The 17,565-nt window shown below is 44.2% G+C and overlaps 1 protein-coding gene across 3 annotated transcripts in view; it reads right to left on the minus strand.

The window, feature by feature from the left end:
* Positions 1-4,731: 4,731 nt before the first annotated feature.
* Positions 4,732-17,565, minus strand: part of PCDH1 (protocadherin 1) — a 257,877-nt gene continuing 245,043 nt past the window's right edge. For 2 of the 3 annotated variants that reach the window (XM_086931353.1, XM_086931351.1), the window contains exon 5: positions 4,732-5,346. In XM_086931353.1, the coding sequence (XP_086787479.1) occupies positions 4,919-5,346 (428 nt within the window). In that variant the 3' untranslated portion in view covers positions 4,732-4,918. Of the gene's footprint in view, positions 5,347-16,777; positions 16,911-17,565 lie in introns of all 3 variants that reach the window. The other variant, XM_086931352.1, reaches the window with a different exon arrangement.

The following is a 17,565-nucleotide window of genomic DNA, read 5'->3' on the forward strand; positions in this document are numbered from 1 at the left end:
GAGATGTATCTATTGAAGAGCAGAGGGCTTTATGGAAGCGAAGTAAAACAAATCTGCATGGCACTGTTTCCTGCATACTGACCAAATTAAAATTGTCTAAGAAATATGAATGGAATCATAGAAGAATAAAAGACAACTGGATCCTGTGTGGAGAACTCTTGAGAAACTAAAAACCAAGGTCCAGAAAAGTCATGGAAGATCTTGAGAACATTATACCTTGGCCATCGCAGACAAAACTTAACAACCTATTCGAAATCGGGGTATCACTTCTCTGTGCCTTATCTCGCCAGTTTTCTCCTGTGGAAGTTTCTTTGGCACCAGTCTGTGCACTCAGCTCAGACTGCCCTAGCAACTAAAGACTCATTGAACTCTTATTGGCATTGACAAATCCTGCACATATTTGGCTGACAATATGTTGTGTATGTCTTTATAATTACAAAATAGACATTTCGAAGAAAACTCTCAGATTGTAATGACAGCTGAAGCCTAAACACCAAGTAGCTTTGTGATAACTACCGAAAGAAAAATAGTGTTAGCCTTAAATAGTGGTACGGAAGAGCATATAGTAAATCAAGCCACTTTGCTTGCATTAACCAAGAGCAGTATGTAGGGCTGCATTTACACAAAGTGCTATACACACCAAATAATTTGCAGCTCTGAATGTCACCTATTTTTTGCTCTTATAATGGTAAGATATTAAGGCTTGATTGCTTGTAGATTTCATAAAATGTTCAAAGTCAGATATTAATGAGTTGACCTTTAAGAACTATTTCTCCAACAAGAAAAACAAAATCTGGCCAAAACACGTAAAATATTGTCACTTGTAGGCCACTCTCCTATAACATTGGTGGGTGTTTATGAGAATCCTGTGACAGTTCAGCTAAATGTCTACGGGGCAAAGTACAGCATTGTTGACTAGGCTGACTAGCTGCATATTCAAACCAGCCACTGAATACGGACAATCTAAAAGCAATATGTTCTTCACAAGTTTAAAATTTGCAACATAGCAGTTGCTCTTTAAGGCAAGGTGTATGCTCGCAAATAAATCCGGTCACAACTTGGCAGCTTGGGCATTAGAGTTCATGCTTGTTCAGATTACCTACGAGCATTTCTGATTGAAGCGATTAACAACGTTAAAAGAGCTAGGACTTCAAAGAACATGATTTCCAGTAAAAATTGAAGACCCAAGAGGTGGAAGACACTCCAAAAATCACTAAGGTTGTCAGCTCGTCACCTGCGCAATGCAACCATCACAACCTCAGCAGAGCATGATGCCCGAGGTAAGACTATAAAGAAAGCAGGGCAACATTGGGAAAATATGTGCCAACACCAGAGGATGAGAAGGAAATCTTTTGTTGACAAGAGACAAAGAAAAGAATGTAGGAGAAAAGAGAACTAATTTGTACTTAGGATGGAAAGCAAAGACGACAAGAAAACATACAGAATAAAAATCGCCAAAAGTTCAAATTGATTAAATTAATTGGGATGAGAGAAAAACAAAAGACTCGACTGGTCCGAAACTTACAAGATGGTGTTTCCAATGTACCACACACTATGCTAAACACATATCATGCAGATATTCTCCTCATTCCTAGAAGGAGACACACAAGCCTCACATTCATCCTTAAACATCTTCATTGTGAAAAGTGCAAAAACGCTTGAGTTAATGCCAAAAAGCTGATACACAGAGCTACGTTTTGGCCAGATCCATACATCCTTGCTCACACACATACAGTAAAAACCACCGACAACTCTAACAGCTCGAAGAGACCGTCCTAAGTTGAGGTCAATCAAAAGCAGGTTTGGGGCTGATGGAGAATGCCATGACCCCAACCATTCTCTTATTTTGGGATTCTTAACACCGAGTTAAAAACAGAACAGTTTCAAAACAATGAAATACTATGACTTACATGTTACTTTAATTCACACAGTCCAGGAACAGTGGGATACGACACGCAATCGGTATGGTTGAAATGTAAATACACCTTTCTAGCAACACCAATTTAGCAGCACCTCAGATATTGGTGAAAAAAGAATTCTTGGAAGGTGACTGTTGATCACCCAAGAATGCTTTCAATAGTTAAACAAATACAGACGACAACAACAGTAGGCACATTCACACAGCCATCCCAAGGCCCCTTTTAACTCCCTCCAACAACTCACTCTTTCAGGGAAGGCTACATCATAAACAGTGCAGGACATTTTTTGACCAAAAAATAGTCATACGATGCTATACCATACCAGTCAGAAGCATAAAACGATTTCACATGCAACACCCCATCCAGTATTAACCCCCTTTTCACCCATCAACGCACCAACAATGTGCCTACCTCGCAACCAACTACGTGCCTGTCAATGTCTAGTGTCCTCCTAGACAGCACACGAAGGATGCACTGTATGTGGTAGCGTGAGAGCGACAGAAGACTTCTCATCAGCCTAGCCCTACATCAGCTGCAGCGTAAACTAAAAACAATGGAAGGTCAACAAATAGGCCATGATTACGAATTTAACAAGTCTCTCCTTTTTGCATGCAGTGAAGTGTGCGTCACTGTTCCATGAGTGGGAAAAGAAAAGTAATAATCATAATTTGTGCCACATAGCAGGTGAGAAGACTATGTCTCCTTAATAAAATGCCCAGAGCCCAGTGGAAGAGGTGCAATGTGAGAGAGGATCAAGGACAAGTGTCCCGTAGCTAATCCCGTTGCACATCAGATGCCTAGAGTCTGAAGAAATAAAAAGGTGTGTAAAGCAGCACGACACGGTATGTGCTACATGTGCTAGTAGGGAAACACTGCTGGTGGAGTGGTCAAGTGCCAGTAAAATTCAAATCTTAAATGGCCTCAAACTCTCCCAAATGTTCCATTTTCATGGTGTGGTGAGGGGATGTTCATTGTCTGTCATTTGTAGGTCTGCAATATTATCACTGAAGGCATGCCTCAAAGTAGGTAGAGAGAAATGTCCTGTTTACATAATTTTTATTTCATAGAGTTGATCAGCTTATTTAATTAAAAAAATATAAATTGAAATAAAATACGTGCACTTCCAATTCCAGACACCATCACAGTATTTAAAGCTCTCACTACTCTAGATTGTTGAGTCTGGGGATTGGTGTCTCTGTGATGGCAGAATCCCACAAGCACAAAGATTACCTACTCGTGAGAAACAATAATGCATCACCATAAAGCTTCTCGCTCTTTTAAGGTGGACTGGCTTCTTCTCCTCGTGGAAGCAGTTAAAATCAATCATACAAATTAGAAGAGTAAATCTTTTGGTTGGCTCCATTTCCTTAAGAGTGTCGACAGCTATCCAGTGTTACTAGCACGGTTTCTTTAAAGGAAAGAAGGGTCCTTAAAAACAACGCTTGTAAATACTGGACCATGATTGACATCTTGCCCGTGGTTCTACTTATCACAAACCATACCTCTCTAAACTGCTTAAAAATTAATCAATTCCAAGAGCAAATTTTCGGACTGGCCAAGAGCTAAAGTGGATGTTTAATTGTGGACTTGTTTCCTACCACGTTTATATCATCGCCTATCCTCAATTCACCTGGTACGGATCATGAATTTAAAGTTAGCCGTATTCCAGGAGAATGCTGCATTTGCATTTCCACATCATGCCTAGCTGCAGCTTTCTCTGCATTCTGAGAAATTCCTCCTACTATAGATTCTGAAAAAGTTCGCAGATGCACTTTCTCAAGGTGACTAGTCTGGGGAGAGAGGAAAAGCACAGCAAGCTCTTTGAAGATACTCTGTATGACTTAATCAATGTGATCCTAAAAAACATGAGGATGGATGACTTGGCACCTCCCTCTCACTCCTCTTTGCTATGGGCTTTGTTCCTTATATACAACATAGAACAAAAAGGCAGCAGCATAGAATTCTCTCCCCTGTGCACTTCACCGTTGCCCCAGACACGAACATTCCTCGCTCCCTGTCGGATGCGTCCACACGAATAAACATGGACATCTTCCCTGTGTGGGGGTCATTGTCAAATCATAATTAATAGTTCTACAGTGATAGAAGTGTAAAATCAGGCAGAAGACATTTTCATCATTCAAAAGGATAGTATTTACAGAACTCTACAGTAAAAGCTGAGACCGGTGTCAGATCCTTCCCTGCTGTGTGGATGTGACTGAGGGTCTCAAACAGAAAGTGGCTCACTAAAGCTCTGTCTACCTCTCCCATCATCCTTTCCTCCCCTCTCCCTGTAGAAGCTGGCAGCAATGGCTTCCTCACTATCCCTTCTACTGGGCCAGTTGGATCTAAGTGCGCGTGTGCATTTGCACCTGCATGTGCACGCATGCATGCATGCCTTTCTCCCACATTGTTGTGCCGAAGTGCATTGCGATCAAGCCACTCCCTTGTTCTGTACATACAACACACTTCAAAAACACTGGGGTGTATAAGGCTGAGCTAGTGAACATCAGCTTGGTGCCCTTAGATCTCTCCCTTTAAGATAGTCTTTGGCAGAGTCCTAGGCACGTGAGACAACTGCAGGCGCGGGTCGCAATACCCGCTTCAAGATCCTCTTTGCAGTTCTGCAAACCCCTGGAAAACAGTTAATCTAAATACATGCTGCTCCATTCCTCACCACCAAAGAGCTCTCCTTCATGAAGATGTCACAACAGACATTCTCTGCTCGCCATGGGCGCTGCTCTTGGAAAGTAAAAAGTGGAATAAACCATTGTATGGACCAATAAAACCTCAGACATGTCTGTCGTTTGTTGCTCTTTTTTTTGGAAGTGTTTTTTTTCTTCTTTTTTTCCAAAGACTCTTTGTTAAAACTTTGCCTGAAAAGGTTCGCTTAGATTCACAGCACTTTGTCCTTCAATAGCACCCCCACACCCTCCACCCTCAAAGCTTATGGTCCGCTTTCCTGCTTTCTTCTCAAATGCAGGGTGGCTGCAAAATAAAGCTCATAAGTATATCTCCCTCTTGGTGTTCTGGGATGGTGGAGCCGTTGTGGTTTGCTGGAAGTCAGATGTCTGGGTGAGTGGGATGTCTTCCATTGGAGAGACCTTGCAGGGCTCATGGCTGCTATTCGTGAAGGCACTGTATGTGGGCAGCACACGGATGTTGGCCATTTTGGTGGCGGTGCCATTACCACTGCTGTGGTGGTTGCTGCCGCCGCCACGTTCATCAGAGTTCCGGGGGCTTCCGTTGCCAATCTGTTCCTGATTCCCCCGTTCTTGGTAAGGCACAAAAGTGGAGAGTTTGAGGGCGTTCTTGGGCCTCCGGCTGGGGGAGGACTGGCCGGGCATCCAGCAGGTGTCCGAGTGACCATACTCTGTGCATTCCTGGGTGCAGTTCCCTGTCATGGCGACGTCGGGCAATGGTCTGAGATCTGAGAGGGAAAAAAAACACAAAATGATCAAGTTATGTTCTAAAGATAGAACCTTGCGATTTCAATAAAGTGACATTATCTAGGTTTTCCCAGTTCATGCCTTTTTTGCCTCCAACAACACACCTCTGACTCTCCTTCTCTGTCTGATATTCGAGCATGCACCATAGGAGTGTCTTTTCAAGCTAGCAGTGTTTGTATATTACCTTTGGTATTACCTGCTCTCCTCTAGCCCTCACATTTCACCTTAGCCTTTCATCACACCTCCTCAGGCCTATGGTCATCAGAAAGAGTAACAGGTGAGCTGCTCCATCTGAAATGTATTTTATGAAATTTGCCTGAGCTACATTTTTTAACATAGTGCTTTGGCACATTCACACTCTCCACTGAATGTGAGTGGAGAGGCAAACCTACTAAAGCTCCCACTTGAAATGCATTGATGGCAGCCATCAAACTTGAACCCTGAATAAAAGTTCTAATTTTATAACACATGCGCTTGAACCATGTTGTCTTAAAGTGCTTTTATGCATGGTTTTTACTAACTGAAATTAAATTCTTCATTCATACTTGAACCCTGCTTCAACAGAAATAGTTTGCTCCCATTGGAGCTGGGACCACTTCCCAATGCAAGGCATCAGGCTTCTTTGAATGTATTGGATGGACACAGGACGCCTCCAGCTCCAGCAGGCATTGGCTCTTCACTAAACTGCATGTTCTGCTATTAGAGGTGGGCAAGTCACCGAAAGCTCGATTCACTCACGGCAGATTCCTGGCTCTGGCTCAGCTAGAGTTCCCTTTGGAACATTGAGCTCCAAGCAAGGCAAGCCTTCATTTGTCTTCTGCCGGTCTTCCACATTGTAACCTGAGGCCCCAATAGACAAAGCAGTGACCCTTGAGAAAGAGATGCCAATCTAGTAGACAGCTGTGGCTCGTGCAGGTAAGAGGTAGGGCCTGGTGGAGGGGGTGGGATGTCGACAGACGACGGCGAGGGAAAATTCATTTATTTAATTTTTCCTCGTCACCATATGTTGACCCCCCACCGCACCTGGACCCACCGCCCCACTACTCTTACCTGCAAGGGCCGCGGCTGCTAGTGACTGAACACTTGAACAGCATAATCTGTTGCCAGGTCACCTGGGATCAAGACTGCTTCCTCCCTTGTCCAAATTGTGTGATTCCCAAATAAATATTATATTTCCTGGAGCCGCCTTTTTCTTCATTATTACTTAGGAGAGCATCATCAAAAACAGGAATTATACACGAAAAATACAGGAACGCTGTACAAAAACCTCTTGTGTTCGACTTAATAGATTGTAATGTTGCTCAATGTAATATAGGACTTTAGGCCACCTATAGGAGCACATGACAACTGACTTGCTTCTTAATCTGAAATGACAACCTCGCACCTGTATCTCTGTCCATCCAGACTCCTGACACTCCCCCAGACTCCCAACTAGTTGGTCTTTGAAGCAACTGCCGTTCAGCATTCAAGCATGCTGCGGATATAGCGGACCTCATCCTAGCTATACTAACTGAATCCTGGCTCAATGAATACTCTTCTCCCTGCCTGGACTTATTAGTCCCTCCCAACTACAACATCGCCAGGCTGGACAGACATTCCAACAAGAAAGGAGGAGGCATTGCCTGCCTCCACCGATCCTCCCTGCTTGTCACAGAACTCTTGGTGACCTCCACTGACTCCTGCGAATACCTCACACTCTCCATTTGCAGCAACACATTACACACTTTTGTAACTTGCATATGTTTTACCACCCTCCAGGTTCTAATGACTCTTTCACTGATCACTGGTATGACACCAAAGATCCCCATGTCAATGCCATCAAAGACCTCACAACTGACCAAGCACTAACTCAATCCTGCCCTCTACCAACCAACTCTAAAGGGCCCATCCTTGACTGGATCATTTCTAAGGAATCCTCAGTCAAGCTGATCTCCATAGACCCATGTGACTGGTCTGACCATCACTCCATCTCTTTCACTTCAACCGGGACCCATAAGACAAAGACTTCGCAACCGGTAATTCCCAAACGCTGGACCAGAGACACCAAGAACCTTGACCTTATGAAACTAGAGGTTTGCTGCAAATCTGACGCCCCCCCCCTCGCACATTTCCTTGGTCAGCAACCTCAATGAACATTACGTTTCATCCATCTCAAACATTATGGACGACCTTACCCCTCTAAAACAAAAAAGAACACAAATACAGGACAGAAATCCCTGGTTCACTAGCTCCCTCAGCATGGAGAGAAGATCCCTGCGGCAATAGGAAAAAAGACTCTGGAGACAACACCCCTCGGCAACGCATCTAAAACTTCTCCGCCAGGCGAGAAACGCCTACAACAAGCACATCCTCAATTCCAAAAAAGAATACTTCAGATCGGAATTGGGGAACGCCAAGAATAGACCTCGCAAGCTCTTTGAACTGGTCAAACTCCAATCTAATAAACTGGCTAAAACACCAAAAGAATTCCCCAAATCCCTAATATCGTCAGAGGAATTCTCCTCTTTCTTTGCTGATAAAACCACAGCATTAGGAATTGAACTCAGTACCGCCACTTACACCCATCCACCTCCTGACCTGCCCCCTTTTTCTGCACCACCCCCTCTGGGCCCACCTAAAAACCAAGCCCGCTGGACTGACTTCAAATTCTATAACGAAGATTCCATCTCCAAAATCCTTTCTACCTTAAACCCAAATAACCACTTTAATGACCCGTTAACCTCTAACTTCTTCGCTGCCGCCTCCCAATCCATTGTTCCCTGTTGGACTGCAATAATCAATGCATCTCTCCAGCAGGGTTCGATTCCGGACCCTTTGAAAGCCGGCAAAGTCCTCCCTATTCTGAAAAAACCTTCACTGGATCCAGCTTCCCCAGACAATTTAAGACCTATCTCCAATATCCTGCTGTTAGCCAAAGTATTGGAGAAGTGTGTACAAAAACAACTAAGTCAGCACATCAACAACTTCCACCTACTTGACGACTTCCAATCAGGATTCAGACCAGGGCACAGCACTGAATCTACTATGCTCCACATCGTGGATGATGCCCTTCAAGCCCTAGACCAAGGCAAAACCTGCCTTCTAATCCTCCTTGATCTATCCTCCGCCTTCGACACGGTCAACCATGAAAAACTACTTGAAAAACTACTTGGACATCTCAAACTCAGGATGGGTCTGGATGGCGTGGTCCTAGAAGGGTTCAGGTCCTTCCTCCACAATCACTCCCGGAGATACCTGATCAACGGCAATCTATCTGCACCCTCCCCGGCCATGGTTGGAGTCCCTCAAGGGTCAACCCTGTCCCCCACCCTCTTTAATCTTTACTTAGAGCCACTCACCGAAGTTCTTCGTACCACCAACATCTCCTACCATATGTATGTGGATGATACACAAATTTACACCAATATCTCTTCGCTCGAGGAGATCCTCTCCCTGAATGAGAACCTGAAACTGGCTGTCCAATGGCTTGCAAATAACCAACTCAAACTTAACGCAAAGAAAACTGAATTTCTCCTAATCTCCCCTTCAAAAGCCAATCCGGAGATTCAGATGTGGATCAAGGCCATCACAACCCTGAACTGCCCGCCGACTGTTGTGGACTCTGCCAAATCCCTGGGCATAATCCTAGAATGTAACCTGAACATGCAAGATCACATTAACTCGATGGCTCAAGCTGCCAGATTCCAACTGAGCTACCTTTGGGAGCTGAAACCTTTCATAGATGCTCCAGACTTAAAAATAGCAGTACAAGCACTAGTCATCTCTAGACTGGAATATGGTTGTTCCACCCTTACAGGTTTATCCATGATCTCCTTAGCACCCCTAAAAGCCTGTCTCAACGCGGCTGCAAGACTACTCACAGGTACCAGGAAATTTGACCACATCTTCCTGCACATGAATGCGCCGAACTGGCTCCCTTTAGAGGCAGGAATCCAGCTGAAACTGGCATGCATTACACATAAAGTTCTTTACACAAACTCCCCTGCTTATCTAGCACAGAAACTAGTGGTATCTGGAGGAAGAAGGAACCCAAGATCCGCTAGCAAACTTCCTACTCCAACCTGCCTTCTTTCAGAAAAAAAGAACCTACAATAGGGCCTTCACCTGAGCAGCACCAAGAATATGGAACTCTTTCCCACCCGCTATCAGAAGAATCTCTTCTCTAGCACGCTTCAAAAAAGAGGCCAAAACCTTTCTCGTGGGTAAATTCCTCATCTAAGGCCTGCCCTCATCCACCACTTTGGGACAGATGAATCTAAGTCTATTGCCTCTCACCCAGATCACCATTCTCTCCGCCGAGAATATGTGGGACCTTTGTTTTTACTGTCACTAACGGTGATTTGAACCTTCTCCTGTATCCCCCTCTCCCCCTTTGTTCTTAGCACCTCAGGCCTAGCGATCCTAGCTGGTGATTATGTATTTCTCTGCACTTTAAACTTTGTTTTTGTTCACCACTGTACCTCACGGGTCAAGTTCGCGCTCTATAAAACACAAAAATTAATAAATAAACAAACATAGTGGTCAAGGTGGTGGGGGGGATAAAAAATATTTCTAAACGATTTACGAAATATTTTTAAACTTTTCAAACCACTGATATAATATGATGTAGTAAGGATTAATTGGTAAGGTGAAACCCTTCACCATGTCAAAGAAATAAGTTTTTGAATTCTGAAGTGACTGTTATATTTGTATATTTACATAGCATTTTAATGGCTCTACTCGGGAGTGGGGGCCTTACATCCAAGCTAGATTCTTAGCTTGGATCTACTCTCCCGGTCTATTTAATAGCCCGCCCACCTCTGACTGCTTTAACCCTGCATCAACTCCTGCCTGAACTGCATGATCTACTACAGCAGTGCACCAACTCCCGCCTGAACAGCATGCTCTGCTTTAGCCCTGCACCAACTCCCGCCTGAACAGCATGCTCTGCTTTAGCCCTGCACCAACTCCCGCCTGAACAGCATGCTCTGCTTTAGCCCTGCACCAACTCCTGCCTGAACAGCATGCTCTGCTTTAGCCCTGCACCAACTCCTGTCTGAACTGCATGCTCTGCTATAGCCCTGCACCAACTCCTGTCTGAAATGCATGCTCTGCTTTAGCCCTGCACCAACTCCTGTCTGAACTGCATTCTCTGCTATAGCCCTGCACCAACTCCTGTCTGAAATGCATGCTCTGCTATAGCCTTGTAGCAACTCATACCGGAACTGAATGCCCTGCTATAGCCTTGCCCCCATGCTTTACTGTCGCCATGCAACAGTTTCCGCCTTAACTGCATGCTCTGCTATAGCACTGCACCAACTCCTGTCTGAAATGCATGCTCTCCTGTCGCCCTGCACCTACTGTTCTCTGACCTGCAGGCTCTACTGTGCCCCGGCACCAATTTTCTCTTTCTGACACATATTGGGCAAATTGAACTTAGTCCACATTCCCATTCAACACAATAGATGTACTCCACCTTCCTTCTGAAATGCAGAGGTTGCATTGAACCATTTTCACCTCCCTCCTATCAGGCACAATGGACCTACAATAAGTTCCCACTGGAATCTATCGGGCATCACGGACCTCCTTAACGCCCTAGAAGAGCTTGACACACAAGGCCTGCTTCAGAAAACCCCACTCCAGAGCCAAATCAAAAGCATTTGGTAGTCAATTATGGATTATGCTACCCTTTATGGGTGGCATCTCCTTTTATACCATCAACATAACTACACTGGACCGAGGCACGCACCGGGGTCGGCCCAAAGCTGCCCGACTGTAGGCTGTAATGTTGTTAGTCAGGGAGCACCAGATTGGGCATGTGAATAGTGCACCCTAGCATACAAGCAGGTTCTGTTGGACTATTTGGTTAGTCAGGGAGGACCACAAACAGGGAGGCAAAAAAACATCATTGACTCCACATAGGCCAGAAGTCGAGGTCTGGAGATTATACTCCACAACGGCTGGGCCCTGACTGGTGTCTGGCAACTGCAGGTCGCTGGCATCCGAAGGCGTGTTTCTTTAGTGCCTTATAGGTGATAGGCATACGACTGCCAAATCTCATTTTCACTTGAAAGGATGCACCAGACGACCACTATTTACATCTGTATGGAAAAGCTTACTGTGAGTATGACTAACTCACTGTGTGGGTGTAATCTCTCGGACCATGGTCGGTGGGCAGTTAAGCAGGCGCCCTATCCAAAAGCGCGGACCAACGCACTGACCAGCCCATCGAATGGAAAACAGCTTTGTGATGTAATCTTACGAAAGTGGAGGTTTGATGTAATTTTGTGAAAGGAATTACCAATGCTACATCCTTCACTCGAGCCACCTCAGTGCAGCACTAAAAGCGTGAAAACACCAAAGGCTAATTGCTACCCTCTTGTAACGACAACCCCCTGACGCTCAGACTTTCAGCATCACCGCCCCATCAATGGCCCATGGCTGCTCAGCAGCTGCTGCCTTCCCTCCCTAGGGCTGTTTGTGCTCCGCCCCCTCGCCTTGATCCCCGCCCACTGAGATGAGCACCAATCATGCTTGGTCCCCAGAGGTGTCAACACGTGCAGGTGGTTAATGTTCATTTGGGTCTTGGCTTCTCTGCAGCGCGGGTAAGGAGGGCTGCCATGTCCGCTAGTCCTGTACAGAGAATGTGCAGAGACCCCGAAACACATTTTTACGATTAGGCCCAGAGGCTTGGGAAGAACGGCTCAAGTCTGACAGGTGAATTCTAGCAAGAAGGTGTGTGTGCAAGGGGAAGCGCCACAAGAAAGCGTTCGCGGTAGAGCGTAGTATGTATTGTACACACTCTTCAGAGCCGGTGTGATGTGGTCCCAGGAGGGTTGCACGGATCCACTGGGTCCCCAGCTGTAATTAAGGGCTGGCTAATTTTGTGTGCGGTAAAGAGTTAAGGGAACTTCGGTCCAGGCCGCAGGCAGTCAATCAGCTGGGATTAGCGCAATCAGGACAACTCCACCGGGTAGTAGAACAGGACCCCTGGGTCCACCCAGCACAACCACAGGGCACCCTGGGGAAAGAGCAAAAGGCAACATAAGACGTCAGAGATGCAGGGGGGGGGGGGGGGGTAGTGTGCACAGATCACATTGGATAGTGCAGTTCCTAGTCAACAAGAACATTGGGAGAACCTCACGATTATGTGGCTAATCAGCACGGGTATACTTTAAATGTGCAGCCTTTCTTATTTTGCTTGATACTGCAGGCTAACCCGCGGTGCGCGCTTCTCGGTTTCAGCTATGACAGGACAGAGGCACAGAGGGTTTAGTAAAAGTGTGTCCATGATCACACCGTTTTCTCCAGTTCAGCAGCCAGGATTCGAGTGAGGCTTTCCTGGTTTCGCCACCGAGAATGTAGACAATATTGGCTCCATCTTCGCCCCCTTCAGTGCTCCCTGATTCAACAAAGTCCTTACAGAGACATCCCAGAACCCCATGAATTTTAGTTGAGCAAATCTCCGGAGTCTGAAATGAGAACTTCAAAGGGGGTCCCATTACATGTACAGAGTACTCAAGATCTCCACGTTGGGTAAAAGAAAAATATGCAACTTCTATATTGAGTAGAGGACAGAGCGGTCCTCGATCCAAAATCACAAAAAAAGTTACATTTATGAATAATAAGTCCTTCGCGGATTTAGTGACCCCGTGCCAACCTGTCACACTGACACGGAGAACTGATGCTCTCAACGATAGGCCTGATCCCGTCTGTAGTGTGTATGCCTGTGATCCATATTAAATCCATTCATGCCTCCTATACCCTCTATAGGGCTTGCAACCACCCCACGTATCCTTCTCTGCATCAAACTGGCTTCTGTTGTTCACTCAGAGGCGTAGCCAGCTCAGATGGTACCCGGTGCGGAAAATTTCTGGTCACCCCAGCTTGGCAAAATGGCAAAAATATGTATTTAAAACGCAAATTTTTGTCATTTTTCACTCCCCTCAGTGATGACACCCAGGGTGGCCTACACCCACCCCACCCCTGCATGCACTCGCCATTGTGGAGAATGCTGATGGTAAGAACTGGTACAACATTCACATTTTCAACACTTATTTCCAGTTTTGTGTGAATGTGTGATATGTGTGCATGTAGCCAATTTGTGTGTAACATTATTTAGTGTTATGCCTACTTAAGAAGCATGTTCGAATCTCATGGCATGTAGCAATATTAAAATGCAAACCTATAGGAAGACAAGTGCTTTCCCTACACATTGGTGTTGGTAGACAAATTCTATATGAACAAGTACTGAGAGGGAGCGATGCACTGCAAGGACACCCAGTGCTTTGGAGTGAAAATATGGAATCCCACGTGCTACTTTGTGTCATCTTTCAATAGTGGATAGTACTGGAAAAGGCAGAATCGATGGGTGCAATGAGAAGCAAAAAGGATGGAAACAAGCCAGTCTATCACCCGCCATGCTTTACAACTAGTGAAACATTTTAGGCCTACCAGCAATCTAGCAAGGGCAATCTCACTGCATACGTCTGATGTTCCTCCCACTTTACACATCTTTTGAGCCCCACTGCTACTCTGGCTATAATGTGCTCCCACAATGACCTGGTTTCATTTTCTGATAGAGTACCATAGTGTGACTGTTCACAGACAGTCACCATGTAAATCACATCGTCAAAAAGCCTCAAGATGTGATCCACTGGACAACGATAGGTTTTCACAACACTACAGTTTGAACACATGAGATTGGCTAGATCACTGAAGAAGGGCGTTTCACAAATGGACAATTAGAAATGTGAACACAACTTGAAGAAAGTTATTAAGGTTTACCAAAATTATCAAACCAATTAACGTGGATCCATGTAATACCGACTGGCCTTCTATGGTGGTCATGCTTATTGGCTGGATCTGGCACAGCAACCGCTCACAATGGGCAACAGAAGATGGAATTCATCAGGAAGTGGTGACATGCAGAGTGCTACAAGCATTAGTGCCCACAAATGGGTATGGAAGGGAATGTACTTTTAATAAAGGTACCAAAATCCCCAACAGGAATCATTTAATGAGGCAGCATAACAAATAAACCAGAATTAAGGAAGAGACTCAAAGCAGTTAAGAATGTGAAAAATACTGTCTCCAGTATTGACTACAAGCAACAAAGACAATCTCGAAGGTCCTAAAGTGCCCACTTGCTTTTAGCCCTAATATAGACCTTCTTTGAATCACAAGGGATTGGCTGCTGTAAGGGATGAATACAGGTGGGTCTGGGATGTATTCTGTCCGTATAGAAAATTGTGAATACAGCTGCTCTGACAGGGCATCACCCTTCACAGATTGGCTAAAGGGAATGACTAACTGCACCCACATCGAAAAGTCAACCTACCAGCAAGGGGATGCCTAGGCAAACACCTGAACATACGAGGTCCATGGTGGGATTACTTTAAATAGATCTAAGGCAAAACCCGTGCAGATTTGGTTTCCTTAGTGCATTCTGTGTCCTCTTGATTTTTCTGCCTGTATTAGGTCTCTGATGACTTGCTTACACATGCATGGCTATTTTACCACATCACTCCCTTTTGCACTATATTTTTTAAAAATCAACGCATTTGAGTATTTACAAACGGTGAAAATTAAAACAATTTACAATGGTGGAAAGAACAATCATGTTTATGATAGGCAGTGCCAACTACTGGAAGAGAAGTGGAGATTTGAGTCAAACATTCCTGACATGCTTAGAGCGGGGGAATCTAAATGTTGGCAGGAAACCACTAAGCCGTTCAAACCTGAAAGAATAGTCAAAGCCCGAGTTCACATGAATGATCTCACCCCATAAGTCATATCTAATGGTTCATAACATAAGTATGTTACCTCGTAAGCAAACCATCAGTTTATAAAAAAAATGTTGGCACCCCTGGAGTTACTCATGTCTGTTGATCCTGAGATGTGGCTAACTTTACCTTGGATCTTGCTAGGCTTTCAAAGATCATGCCCCGTTGTAACATTTCTACGGACTTCTTTAAAAACAATCATCAACTCTACTAGCCTTTCATGGGCACCTGAATGTTGGGACAGAGTTGGAGGTTGAAGGAAAATATTTGGGGCACCCCTGGGACATTTCTTGTTTCATTAATATAGTCCATATTTCAGGTGCTTCCTTCATTAATGCCATCCGAGATGAAGAAATAGGATACCACCCCTTACACATTTTAGGGCTTGGACAGAAATCTTTTCAACAATACCTCGCTGCTGCTAGAATTACTGAAGCGAAGGTTTCATGTCTCAGATAGATTGTATACATCTTCCAGTGTAACAAGAAGAGGAAACAGACAGGGTGGAACAGGACACCACATGCATCATACAAAGGTAGGGAGTGCCAGTAAAAACGGGAGTATCAATGATATTTCTGAAGTTATGCGTTTGGTTAATACATTTCTGGGTTGTAATTGCTACGTGCCAGGTTTGAAAATATTGAGGACATGTCTCTTCATATTGTTAAATATCAAGGTTATCAACTTCCTCATGCTAGGTGTCATTAATGGACTTACACAATACTAATCTGTTTTGATTAGATATCTGGTATGGTAGTGTTTAGGTGTTGCATTTTTTTTGTTGGTTTACATAACTGGCTGCCAACAGGGTGTCTCTGCCTTGTTACTATTAGACATCACTGTTACTGGTTTGAACTGACAGGTATTAATTCTCTTTATGCCTCCATAGGGTTAAGTGTTGATATTTCTTGCATGATACTGTAAGGCATTGATGGTGAGTTTCATACATACAAGTATCATCCCTGTTTCTGGGATATTAGTGCTTGTTCTATTGATGGATATTGAAATATTTCCTCACCATCTATTATATGATTTGCCCATTTAGATGTAACTCTCTGTACTTCCAGTAGCTATGTCTTTGGCACTTAAACATCTCCATTCTGGTCAGTTTTTTTCTTCTCTCGGTGCACCTAGGATTTCTAGCACCCTTGAAAGCATGAAGCCGATATCCGTTTCATAGGACTGATTCAGAAAAAGATCTCTCTGCATAAGGGAAACAATTCACCTAGTCCCCACAAGCCAACACTGCATATGTGTTGAATACTCCCCGACATAAGAGAGTGATCATCATCTCAGTGACTGATAAGATGCTGCAAAGCCACACAACATGGGAGTTCATAAGACGTTCATGGAAAATGGATGCTGACCGAATTCCACACCTATTAGGCAAGAGGTAACCCCAAATTAAAGGATGAAATGTTTGTGGAAATATTTATCTATGCAAAAGTAACATGACATATTCCAATTTTCCATCCCCTTATAGTTCTTGGTTAATAATCCTGCTTTTTAACTAGAAGTGAGGTTCTGCGTGAGGCTGTCAGCCCCACTAATTAGACAGAATAAACGTCACATCTACATCACATTTAATCAAACAATTATTATTTTTTCTCTTTTTTTTATTTTTTAAGTAGAACATGAGATAATTTACCGGAATTCTGTCTACAGCACGGGATTCAAAGCCGGTGGCCCTGCGGACTTTAGAACCTTATAATGAGGCGGGTCGCAGCCTAATCGCGGCACATCTCGGGCTACGGGACCATTTAAATGTTCACCGCTTTTCCCTGTGGCAGTGCGGATATATAAGAGAAGGAGAGAGAGAAACAGAGAGAAAGAGGATGGGACATGAGACAGACAGAGATACACCGCAGGCATAGCTATACACAAAACGTACTGGGCTATAGAGCCTCTTCCAAGTATGGCTTGCTAAAGACTGAACACGCCAATATATGGTCTACCCAATCTCCTGTGGTGGACAAGACGTAAACCATCTAAATAAGGGCATCTTGAAACATCTTTTAAACTAGATTTTTTTCCCAAATCTCAACATGTTAATTGATTATCTGGAAAAAGGTGAAAGCAACACTATATAGGCTTTCAGAGACTCAACAGCTCTAAGTTTTGTTAAATTAAGTATGGCTATGTAGCATAAACCCAAAGCTCTGTCCATTGGGAGTGGGGGGTGTTCTGTACACAAATTGGCTATGTAAAAATAATTCAAGAATCAACTTGTTTAAGAACAGTCTGACTCTATAAATACACACTACCCCAGACTAAACACAAACACATCTTTGTTGCATCTATGCTACCTAAGCATCAGCTGCACTTTCTTGTAAAATATATGTAGTCTATATATTATCAATCTAGACTCAACTCGTGCAAGAACTATCTATGGTACAGCTAATTCAAGAACTCGTTACCCAAGACACAACCAGACAA

This window comes from Lissotriton vulgaris, chromosome 7 (assembly GCF_964263255.1).
Source record: "Lissotriton vulgaris chromosome 7, aLisVul1.2, whole genome shotgun sequence".
Classification (NCBI taxonomy): Eukaryota; Metazoa; Chordata; class Amphibia; order Caudata; family Salamandridae; genus Lissotriton; species Lissotriton vulgaris.